Source organism: Euleptes europaea, chromosome 8 (assembly GCF_029931775.1).
Source record: "Euleptes europaea isolate rEulEur1 chromosome 8, rEulEur1.hap1, whole genome shotgun sequence".
Lineage (NCBI taxonomy): Eukaryota > Metazoa > Chordata > Lepidosauria > Squamata > Sphaerodactylidae > Euleptes > Euleptes europaea.
Window position 1 is genome coordinate 15,352,244 of NC_079319.1, and position 12,439 is coordinate 15,364,682.

Sequence of the window (12,439 nt, forward strand, 5' to 3'; positions counted from 1 at the left end):
CTTGGTCTGCACGATAACAGTGTGGACACAGGTAGGCAAAGTGTCCAACAGCATGGTCATATTCAAAAATAAAAGCTACTGATTGGGGCGGGGGGCTGTGGCTCAGTGGCAGAGCATCTGCTTGGCATGCAGAAGGTCCCAGGTTCAGTCCCCGGCATCTCCAGTTAAAGGGACCAGGCAAGTAGGTGATGTGAAAGACCTCAGCCTGAGACCCTGGAGAGCCGCTGCCGTTCTGCGTAGACAATACTGACTTTGACGGACCAAGGGTCTGATTCAGTATAAGGCAGCTTCATGTGTGTTCATATGTAAAAGGAAAATGAGGAATTGATGCGGTATTTAAAAAGGAAGAAGAAAGCAGGAAATCTCTAAAACTTGGCATAACGTATCCATTTATAAACATTCCTACACTGATTGGTGCCAGAGAATAATCCAGGTGGGGCACACATGTACTCAGATTGCAATCTCTTTGTCTGCTCGAGGCATTTCAAGATCAAACCAGGCAAGAAATGTCAAGGGAAAGAACCTAGAACATATTTTTAGAAATCCTGTGGACAACTATGAACACCTCAGAAAACTCGTGTGTGACTTAACCACTACACTACGCTGGCTGCTCTCAGTCTTTCACCTAACCTACCTTAACAGGGTTATTGGAGGGAGAAAATGAGAAGGAAAACCACACCACTGCCCTGCGCATGCTGGAGAAAGGGAGAGATAAAAATGTGCTTCCTCCCCTTCGACTACTCTGAAGAGAAGAGAACAGGAAGGGGACTTCCCCCCCACACACACAATCTGCACTGTCACGCATCATTACTTCCGTATCTAGTCTGCTGAACTGGGCCATTAAAACTTGGATGGAGGGAGAGTACGTTACACACACAATCTTTTTTCAGTGTAAGAGCCAAGCAGTTTCACCGTAAGCTTCTATGGACATGACCACCCAATCTTTTCACTTCTTGAAAGCCAACGTGGTCTAGTGGTCAAGAGCGGTGGACTCCAGGTTTGATTCCCCACTCTTCCACATGAAGCCACCTGGGTGACCTTGGGCCAGTCACAGTTCTTTCAGAACACTCTCAGAACCCTATGAGATTGCCGTAAGTTGGATGTGATTTGACGGCACTTTACACACACACACACACACACACACACACACAGAGCCCAAATCACCTAACGTACTTCCATGGAAAAGTTAGGATTTGAACCTACATCTCTTGGATCCTAAGAGCCCTGTGACGCAGAGTGGTAAGCTGCAGCACTGCAGTCCAAGTTCTACTCATGACCTGAGTTCAATCCTGATGGAAGTTGGTTTCAGGTAGCTGGCTCAAGGTTGACTGAGCCTTTCTTCCTTCCGAGGTTGGTAAAATGAGTACCCAGCTTGTGAGGGTAAAGGGAAGATGACTGGGGAAGGCACTGGCAAACCACCCCATAAAACATAGTCTGCCTAGTAAACGTTGGGATGTGACATCACCCCATGGGTCAGGAATGACCCGGTGCCTGCACAGGGGACCTTTACCTTTACCTTACTCTTGGATCCTAGTCTAACATTCTAGCCACTACACCACACTGGCTGTCAACTCTTCTACTAGCTCACCCACTTCATCCTTGTCCCTAGTTTGTCAAGTTTAAAGACATGGAGCTGCTTATGCTCTCAACCCTCTCTTGACGCCCTCACTTCTCTCTCCTTCTTCTGCCTTCTTCCCCATGGTCAACTTTCCCCATGGTCAATTTTCAACCATAATTATGTTGGAGGCAGGGAGTTTGACCCCACAGAACATTTCAGAGTGTGCAACAACCCCTCTATGAACAGAAGCACTAAAATTATGCCTCTCTGTCCACTGGTGCTAAGTGAAAGCATATGTTCTCCCCACTATATTTTCTGAGTCTGGAGACACGGTGCTGGTAGTGGATAGTGCCGCTGAGTCATAGCAAACGTATGGCAACCCCATAGGTTTTCAAGGCAAGAGACTGTATGGAAGTAACATATGTCTGGCTTTAAGACTGAAAGTTGCTCTGTGGAGAGTGATTAAGTGTTTGACCTTGATTGGTGGGGGAGGTTTTCTTTAAGGAATTAGCCTCGTCCTGGGGACAGTGGGGGGTTTTCTCTTCTGAACGCCCTCACTAGTGAGTAGGATGGTTTTATTTGCTTGTTATGAATTGAGAGTGTTTTCTTTATTTTCTTAAAAATAAATTTTATTTAACAAAACTAATGGAAGGAGCTGTGCGTGTTATGTGTGCAACTTTCCCGGGGGAAGAACCGAAGGCCAGAGAGATAAGGCTTTAGCAAAGAAAAGCTTTTGACCTTATTATTAAACGGACCACACCTTGCCCATTGGGAGTCTGAAAGGGCTGTTGTCAGCATTTCAGACCTGGGCGAGAGGTAGCCGGTTGATACAGAGACGAACAGAGGTGGGTTTGCCATTGTTTGCCTCTGCATAGCAACCCTAGAATTACTTGGTGGCCTCTCAAGCAAGTACCAACCAGGGCTGACACTGCTTAGAAGAAGAAGAAGAAGAGTTGGTTTTTATATGCCGACTTTCTCTACCACTCAAGGGAGACTCAAACTGGCTTACAATCACCTTCCCTTCCCCTCCCCACAACATACACCCTGTGAGGTAGGTGGGGCTAAGAGAGCTCTAAGAGAGCTGTAACTTGCCCAAGGTCACCCAGCTGGCTTCATGTGTAGAAGTGGAGAAACAAATCCAGTTCACCAAATTAGCCTCCACAGCTCATGTGGAGGAGTGGGGAATCAAACCTGATTTTCCAGATCAGAGTCCACCACTCCAAACCACCGCTCTTATCCACTACACCACCCGATAGTAACAAGCAAACAAAATTATGCACATATTGTCGCTTCAGGTGACTGTCTCCCATTTCACGGCCACAAAAACATGTCCATTGTTGCTTTGGTATGAAACTACCCAACTTAGCCATACAAAATTCATACCGACCATTCTTACCGCTTCCTCAGCACGGTCGCCGACAGCAGTAAGGTACGACACCCTGAACTGACGAACACTGTAGTCCAAAATATCCCATTTCACCCTCAAGCTTGATGTAGTTTCATCATCTATAGCAAGATTTCTTATTCCCGTTCGAAAGACTGAAATAATATTAAACATGTACATCAGTACTCACTCAGAATTTCTCTCTGAAGCATTCTAGTTAATTACTTTTTTTTTACTAAAAACAGCTGAAGCAATAAGCATTAAGCCTTAATAATTTGGAAAATATAAAAATACTAATGTTTGATCACAGTAAAATTAAGCCAAGATATATTTTGCTGGATTTCTGCTGCATTTTTCATACATTGTTGTACCTGCAGTCGTAGGTCTGGATGTCGTGGTACTGGTGGTGGTTATAGTGGTCGTTTCAGTAGTGATCATGTCAACTGAAAAACAACACGATATAAAAAAAATCATTAAATATGAACTATGGAAATATGGGACTAGTTTAATAACTCCCTAGGTTGCTGGGAGGTGCATTTTCTTTGTTTCATTTGAACACAAGAACACAAATGAAGCTGCCTTATACTGAATCAGACCTTCTAGTCCATCAAGGTCAGTATGGTATACTCGGATGGGTAGTGATCCTGCAGGACAACATCAGCCCATCAGGAAATTTTTGTGTATGTTAAACGGCAAGATAAAAAGGGAATGCACCAAAACGAAGGGAGGGGGGAGGAGGAGGAGGAGGAAGAGGAAGAAGAAGAAGAGTTGGTTTTTACATGCCAACTTTCTCTACCACTTAAGGGAGAATCAAACCGGCTTACAATCACCTTCCCTTCCCCTCCCCACAACGGACACCCTGTGAAGTAGGTGGGGCTGAGAGAGCTCTAAGAGAGCTGTGACTAGACCAAGGTCACCCAGCTGGTTTCATGTGGAGGAGTGGGGAAACTAATTGTGTCACATTTAATTTATTAAAATGTAATTCCCTTGCACCAATTATTATGTTAAACGGCAGTCTGCCCCACTGGGCTGGTACCAGGTGGGAGGGGGCGGCAGAAAATTCCCAGGACCCCCTCCCCTTTCTGCCCATCACCAGCCCCCCCGCTCACACCTACCTTCCTCTCACATGCCCCCTACCTGCCTGTGCATCCTCCCGCCACCTGCACTCACAGCTAAACACTGTCTGCAGCTGAGGGTGCTGGTGGCAGAGTGCTTACAAATAAACAAGTGGGGTAATGGTGTTGGAGTGAGAAACTCAGCATGCCTGGACGTTGAAGGGCGCTACATCACTCTAAGTGTGTATAAGTGCTATCTCCTTGAATGGGATGTCCCTCTCTTTGGCTTAACCTGGGAGTTACCCTCTGACCCCTCCTCTCTCTGTGTGTCCTTTGTTCTTCTCACTCTCTGCATGGCTTTTTATGGAGTCACACATCTCTACAGGTCTGTCCTGTGGAAATAATGCTTCATACTCCCATATACATGATGCCGGATCAGCTGGCCACTTGTGATAGGGAAAGTACTCTTTAGACTAGGCTTCTCTCTCCTTCCGACTGCAACATGAGTGTGAACAGAATCTATTTGAATAAATGTCAGATTTACTTTTTGCGATATACTTCTTGAGAGGTTTATGTACTGCACTCAATATCATGCTTCTATGACTGCGGAAACTCCGCTATATAAGAAGAGGAAGAGGAAGAGGAGGAGGAGTTGGTTTTTATTTGCTGATTTCCTCTACCTTTTTAAGAATCAAACCAGCTTAGAATCTCCTCCCCTTCCTTTCCCCACAACAGACATCTTGTGAGGAGAGTTCAGAGAGAACTGTGACTAGCCCAAGGTCACTCAGCAGGCTTCATGTGGAGGAGTGAGGAATCAAACCCAGTTCTCCAGATTAGAGTATGCAGCTCTTAACCACTACACTATGCTGGTTTGCAGTCAGCATAGAGTTGGTAGCAGTGCCTCCCCCCACCCCAGAAGCCCTGGGCCCTGGCAATTGCCTCTCTTCAGGGAATGCTGATGCCAGCCCACCCTCCTGAATGAAGTAATTAACACAATTTATCTTACGTGTGGTCCCAAGAACAGCAATAACATCACTTTCACTTTCATCATCGAAGAGCGCCACCAAAGACACCTCATACTCTGTGCCAGGTACCAAACCTTCAATCTCATACGTGTCCATCTCGCCACTTAAGATGATCTTATACAAAAGAACAGATGTAAAGATGGGTTATCAATGGGAATGCTCAATGAGAACTGGAATTGAATTAGATTATAAAAGAGAGAGAGAGAGAGAGACTGAGAGAGCTAAAAATAAATGCTATGTGTATCGCGTGCAGCCTGCCAAATGACTCACAAACCATTTGCTTACTCCAAAGACATTGTTAACCATGAACAGTTCTCAAGGACTTAAACAAAAAATAAATCAGTGCAACTGAATTCTGAAAGGCAAATGTTCTTAAGTAAAATGTGAATAATAATTAAATTCATCTTCGTAATTTATTCACTGAGCTTACAAAACAGCTTGTATTCAATTTTTTTCAAAATTTTCTGTAAACCACAGCTCAAAAAAACAAACAAACAAACAAAAAAAAAAAAACCTAGGAGAAAAGGCTGTTTCAAATAAACCACTTCCCCTTCAGCAAAGCTACCACATCCAGGAATAATGCCATAGTCCCACCCTCCTGGGAGAAGCTTTAGTCCTAAAGCAATCCTTACTAGCACTTCTGGTATCGCCTCTTGAAACACTAACATACAGGACATAGGGCTTTGTCTTGAAGCATGTAGGGATACGATGGGTACACAGCCAGTGTGGTATAGTGGTCCAAGGGTTGGACTAGCATCTAGGAGACCTGGGTTTAAATCTCCACTCTGCCATGAAAGCTTTCTAACAGAGCGGTTCCTCAGTGGAAAAGGCTTCCTTGGGAGGTGGTAAGCTCTTCTTCCCTGGAGGTTTTTAAGTAGAGGCTAGATGGCCATCTGTCAGCAATGCTGATTCTATGACCTTAGGCAGTTCATGAGAGGGAGGGCATCTTGGCCATCTTCTGGGCATGGAGTAGGGGTCACTGAGGGTGTGTGGGGAAGGTAGTTGTGAAATTCCTGCATTGTGCAAGGGGTTGGACTAGATGACCCTGGTGATCCCTTCCAACTCTATGATTCTATGCTTCTTTCTGGGCAACTTTTGGCAAGACACTGTCAGCCTAACCTACCTCTCATGATTGTTGTTATGAGGATAAAAATCTTGGAGGAGAAAATGATGGTGTAAACTACTCTGGTTCACTATTGGGGAGAAAACTGGGATATAACTTTTTTAAGGGGCACCCCTATTTATTCCACACAGCATAATAGCCAATGGCAACGTCTACACCAAGAATTCAAACTCTGTGTGAGTCCTTATCTAGACTAGCCTCAGGACATTAGCCCACCTGAAGCCTTTTCAGCTTCCTTTCATTCTTTGCCTCTAGTTTTCTAACAGCCCATGTAAAAAGATGCAGGAAGGCTGCTGGACAAGGTGGTCAACAGGTCTTAGATCACTGTGACTAGAGCCAACTTCTTTGCTATGGCCTACAGCTGTGAGTTCCTGAGGAACATCAATTAGGGTGGGAAAATTATCTTTCAAGAAGCTTGATTCCAGTCTGGTAGCACCTTAAAGACCACCAAGATTTCCAGGGTATAAGATTTCGAAAACCAAAGCTTCATTCCCAGGAAGTTTATACCCTGGAAATCTTGTTGGCCTTTAAGGTGCTACTGGACTCGAATCTTGCTCTGTAGACCAACACAACTACCCACTTGAAACTATCTTCAAGAAGATTGTATGCCGTGTCTGATTTTCAAACCAAAAAACTCTTGGTGGTGGTGGAAAGAGCCATCAAGTCACAGCTGACTTACGGCAATCCCATAGGGTTTTCAAGGCAAGAGACGTTCGAAGGTGGTTTGCCATTGCCTGCCTCCACGTGGGCTGAGAGTCCTGAGAGAACTGTGACTGGCCCAAGGTCACCCAGCAGGCTTCACTGTGGAGGAGTGGGGAATTGAACTAGTTCTCCAGATTAGAGTCCGCCACTCTTAGCCACTACACCACACTGGCTCTCTAACTCATTCCCAGTTTTTTTTAAACCCTCCAAGTTTCCCTGGACACAGTTCAAAAATCACTGCAGCATCATAAGAGAATCAAGAACATTCACCTCCTCAGCATCTTCCCCGCCCAATGGAATCCATGCTAGCCGATAAAGAGCTACATCAGAGGATGGTGGCTTCCAGCTTGCTCTAAAACTCTCTGTAGATACTTCATCTATTTCCAAATATTGAGGGGCTGGAACCTTTTCTGCAAGACAGCATCGCAGAGGGAGAATCATGTAAGAATGCTAGAGGTCTCTACAAACATTCGCATCAAAGAGTACTGTTACTTGATGAATGATGACTTCATTGATTCATCACATGAGGTTTAATTGCTGTATTACATTTGCATATAGATAAAAAGAGGTCTGAAGAAAAAAGCAAACTTATTTTGATTTCAGATGACAAACGTGCAAGTTTTTGCAGGCAGCATCTTAGATGAGGCATTCCCTCATTTGTAAAATAGAACGGGAAGTCCCCTTCTAAAGATGGCATCTCCCTTCCTGTGGTTTTGTACGTGCTCACATTAAAATTAATTAATGTTCTGCCTGTAGCCCTACACAGCTTGGGACTGGGGTATCTGAAGGGCTGTATTCTCCCATATGTTCCGGCATGGGAATTAAAATCACAGGAAGATGCCCTCCTGACCATCCCACCAATCAAAGAAGTTTGTTTGGTGGGTACACAAGAGGGGACCTATACAGTGGCAGCCCCACAATTATGGAACAACCTTCCCAAGGAGGCATGCCTGGCTCCCTCAGTTTTAATCTTTAGGAGGCAGTGGAAGACGGTTTTATTTAGTACTGCATTCGATCATGATTAGTAGCCATCCTAAGTAGTGATTTTACAGTTCGGTTTTATGTTTTTAACATATTTTATTTGATGTGTTTTTATCTATGCTTGTACACTGCTTTGAGCTCCGCAAGGAAGAAAGGCGGCTAATAAATATTTTAATCAATTAATTAATCAGAGGCACCCTTTGATTGAATAAAAGGTTTCAATCAACTAATCAAGTAGATGAGTCACAGTGCAATCCTATGCAGAATTATTTCAGTCTAAGCCAGTGATACTCACTCAGTAGCTTGGAAGCCACATAAGAACAACATAAGAACGTAAGAAAAGCCATGCTGGATCAGACCAAGTCCAGCAGTCTGTTCACACAGTGGCCAACCAGGTGCCTCTAGGAAGACCACAAACAAGACGACTGCAGCAGCACTGTCCTGCTTGTGTTCCACAGCACCTAATATAATAGGCATGCTCCTCTGATCCTGGAGAGAATAGGTATGCATCATGACTAGCACCCATTTTTACTAGTAGCCATGAATACCCCTCTCCTCCATGAACATGTCCACTCCCCTCCTAAAGCCTTCCACATTGGTAGCCATCACCACATCCTGGGGCAGGGAGGTGATGATTCCTATCCTCTTTGACACGCCACCTGTGGCTTTTCTAAGCACTGCTTGCCAATGCGGCATTTGCGCCACGTTTCAAGGTAGTGCAGCTTGCAGCTGGTCGTTGGTTCCCACCTTGAAACAGCCAACAAGGGGAGGAATGGGTAAGCTGCAAGCCTCCCTGAGGCGAGGGCCTCGTGCCAGGGATGGAAGCAAACGTGGCTTTTTTGGTTGGCAGCAATTGTGAACGTGGCTCTCCATCAGCCACAGAGTGAGTCCCACTAGTCTAAGCCCACTGAAATCAAGATGAGGGCAAGACAGGAGACAATCCCAAGTCCTATCACGAGAAGTCTTTTCCTCCAACCCAGTGGAGTCAGTCTTGCTGACATAGCTCTATGTTTCTTGTTCATAGTGCAGTAAATTTCATGGGCCTTGAACATCATGTTGTTGAAGATACGTTAGCAAAATCCTCTCTATATACCCTTGTAGCAAGAGTATCTATGAGTTCAGAATATGCTAACACAACCGGTAAGGATTACGGTAGTAACAGCTACCAGAGCTGCTGCAGTTTGGTAGAGCAAGATTCAAGTCCAGTAACACCTTAAAGACCAACAAGATTTCCACAGGATAAGCTTGCGAGAGTATGGAAGGAGATGGAGCTATGGACCAGGAAGATCCCAGTTCAGATTCTACCTCTCCAATAAGCAGACAAAGTGGCCTCAAACAAGGTTACTCTCTCCCTTGAGAACTGATCCAATGGGGATAACAATACTGACCTACTTTGCAAGATGATCATAAGGATTATGGAGACAAACTGATGTAATCCCTCTAAAGCACAAATGCTATACATTCTTATTATTATTAATTGGGGTTTGTGCAGTTCTTCTTTGTTTAAACATCTAGATGGGGAAAGACAGTACCCACTGGGAGATTCACCTTTTCTTTTGGCAGGAATCTGTTTGACAGTTCTAATTTGCAGCAGAATTATGCTTTGTGGTTCAAAAATCAATGCAATCCAGCAATGGAAAGCAACATTTCTTAAATAAACGCTGAGTAGTTAGCTTCATCAACATAATTTATTCCACACATTTGCAAAACTTGGCCTGCTTTCAACCATTCAATGTTTTATTTTTTTTTCTTTCTGTAACAAGTTTTTTTTTAAATCCAGCTAAAGTCAAGCTATTTCAAATACCCATTTGCATTTGCTTTAAGCACTAGAAAGCATCCGGACTGTCAGATGAATGAAAAAGAAGGAAATGCGCTCCTTGACTTTAAAAAAAAAATTGTGAAGGGAGCTTCAGGTAATTGCGACATTTTCCAGAAAAGAAAAGGAATATCACAGCCCTGCTTGGAAAGCCTTCAAAAATGTAGCCAGACTCACTTGTGGTGAAGCTGCCAGTCAGTGGCTCAGATTGCCCCTCGTCATAGAGGGAGAAAATAGCAACGGTATATTCCGTGAGAGATGTCAAACTCTTCAGCGTGTGGGTTGAAACGTGACCAACCTCCTCCTGCGGAATAAAAGGGCACAGAGGATGAGAAGCAAGGTGACGATGTGATTCATTTGGTTCGCACTGTTTACCCTGGGATGCAAAAGCTGAGCTTGTTTTGAGCAAGTGTCTCTTAAAGATCCCTTTCCTGCTCAAGAGGGAAATAAGAATCTTGGATGAGATCTAGGGTTGCCAACCTCCAGGGACTAGCTGGAAATCTGCTATTACAACTGATCTCCAGCCGATAGAGATCAGTTCCCCTGGAGAAAACGGCTGCTATGTCAATTGGACTCTATGGCATTGAAGTCCCTCCCCTCCCCAAACCCCGCCCTCCTCAGGCTCCGCCTCAAAAACCTCCTACCGGTGGCAAAGAGGGACCTGGCAACCCTAATGAGATCCTAGGATGTGTACCTTAGTGGTTTGGCAAGAGCCCCATTTTGAAACAATGTGCTTCCTCCCTTTTGACTACTCTGAAGAGAACAGAATAGGAAGGAGACCCCCCCCCCAATATTTATTATTTACTTTATTTATTTTTTCGATTTCTTGCCTGCCCTCTCTGGCTGAAGCCAGGCTCAGGACGGGTCACATCATTTAAAGTATATATCCTTATGCCATTAAAGGTCTATGATGATGATGATGATGAAGTGTATATCAGCCATAAACATTTAAAACAATAAAACAATAAGATTTTAGCTAAAACCAGGCAAGTCTCGGGATGATGCTCCAATTCTACTGACTTGACTGAGTAGACAGGCAAGCCACCCCCTCAGATAGAGTTGCCAGCTCTGGGTTGGGAAATACCTGGATACCTGGATAATTTTGGGGTGGAGCCTGAGTAAGGCAAGGTCTGGGGAGGGGAGAGACATCAATGCCATAGAGTCCAATTGCCAAAGTGGCCATTTTGTCCAGGTGAACTGATCTGTATTGGCCGGAGATCAGTTGTAATAGCAGGAGATCTCCAGCTACTACCTGGAGGTTGGCAACCGATGTAAACTTGTTCACAGCTGCAAGGTATACGATATACTCCTGCAGAGGTGAGGGGGTCTCTTTTGTCTTTTGCTGATACCTTGCAGCTGTGGACAAGTTTACATCGGGACCACAAAACGCAACATACAAACAAGGATAAAAGAACATGAAAGATACTGCAGACTTGGCCAACCTGAGAAATCAGCAGTGGCTGAACATGGACTGACCCAAACAGGACCCAGGGTCTTATTCCAAGACACTGAAAGACTGGACAATTCTACCAACTATTTTGTCAGATTGCACAGAGAAGCCATTGAAATTCATAAACATCAGCACAACTTTAACAGAAAAGAAGAGAGTTTAACAATGAATAAGGCTTGGCTTCCTGTCCTGAAAAACCTCCAGACTAACAAAGACTACAGTCCACAATAGCCATGCAGATTAGCTTTGGATTTCACACATTAACAGATCACTTCAGGATACAATGGTTCCATATTAACATACCACACCCTCAATAGCACATTATCTTGATACTTACAGGACAATGATTAGCACATTACCTTTGATACTTTTTGCAGGACAATGATTCAGCTCAACCCCCCCCCTTTCTGACTATATATTACTCTTCCTACACACTTGACATTGAGAGACACTGTCCTTCAGTGTTACTCCTCTGAAGATGCCGGCCACAGCTGCTGGCGAAACGTCAGGAAAGAAAATACCAAGACCACGGTCACACAGCCCGGATAACCTACGAGAACCAATGAACTCTGACCGTGAAAGCCTTTGACAATATTTAGATGGTATTGTTTGCAAAATATGTGGTCCTATTCCACGTGGGTTAGGGGAGGGGGGATTTAAAAAAACTTTTTTTCCCAGTAGTGAAAAAAAGATAGGTTCTTGCCCCCGCTGGGACTTAAGGTAGCTAGGGAGAGGGGCGTTTGCAATAGGGAAATGGTGCAGGGGGAGAGTTGGACTGCAGCCCTAACCCATCTCAGGTCTCCACAGCTGCTCTTATGATCATGGGTCACATCTTGAGCTCCAGTCATGGAATTCTAGAATCGTGTGTCCCAGACCAAGTGTATCCAGGCAAGGGGAATGTGCCAATCCTCCTCCTCCTCATTATTATTGAACACATGAACACATGAAGCTGCCTTATACTGAATCAGACCCTTGGTACATCAAAGTCAGTACTGTCTATTTGGCGGCTCTCCAGGGTCTCCGAAAGAGGTCTTTCACATCACCCACTTGCCTAGTCCCTTTAACTGGAGATGCCGGGGATTGAACCTGGGACCATCTGCACGCCACACAGATGCTCTACCACTGAGCCACAGCCCCTCCCCTATTATTATTGTTGTTGTTATTTTCCTGCCCTTCCCAACTAAAGCCAGGCTCAGAGCGGCTAACAACATAACATTATTACAATTAAAACCATAAACAACGTATATAAAATTCAAACATCGAATTATTACTTGCCCACACTGAAACCCAAAACTCATGCCACAGCTTAATAAACATAAGAACATAATTCACAGTGGGTAGCCGT

The 12,439-nt window shown here is 44.5% G+C and overlaps 2 protein-coding genes across 2 annotated transcripts in view; both read right to left on the reverse strand.

Moving 5' to 3' along the window:
• COL14A1 (collagen type XIV alpha 1 chain) overlaps positions 1-2,958 on the reverse strand; it is an 87,031-nt gene extending 84,073 nt beyond the window's left edge. The window contains exon 1 of the mRNA XM_056854323.1: positions 2,946-2,958. Coding sequence (XP_056710301.1) covers positions 2,946-2,948 — 3 coding nt within the window. The 5' untranslated portion in view covers positions 2,949-2,958. The remainder of the gene's footprint in view (positions 1-2,945) is intronic.
• A 299-nt stretch (positions 2,959-3,257) lies between these two features.
• LOC130481896 (collagen alpha-1(XIV) chain-like) overlaps positions 3,258-12,439 on the reverse strand; it is a 72,117-nt gene continuing 62,935 nt past the window's right edge. Inside the window, exons 11-14 of the mRNA XM_056854682.1 lie at positions 9,822-9,948; positions 7,118-7,257; positions 5,004-5,136; positions 3,258-3,385 (exon numbers count right to left, since the gene is read on the reverse strand). Of these exons, the coding sequence (XP_056710660.1) occupies positions 3,258-3,385; positions 5,004-5,136; positions 7,118-7,257; positions 9,822-9,948 (528 nt within the window). The remainder of the gene's footprint in view (positions 3,386-5,003; positions 5,137-7,117; positions 7,258-9,821; positions 9,949-12,439) is intronic.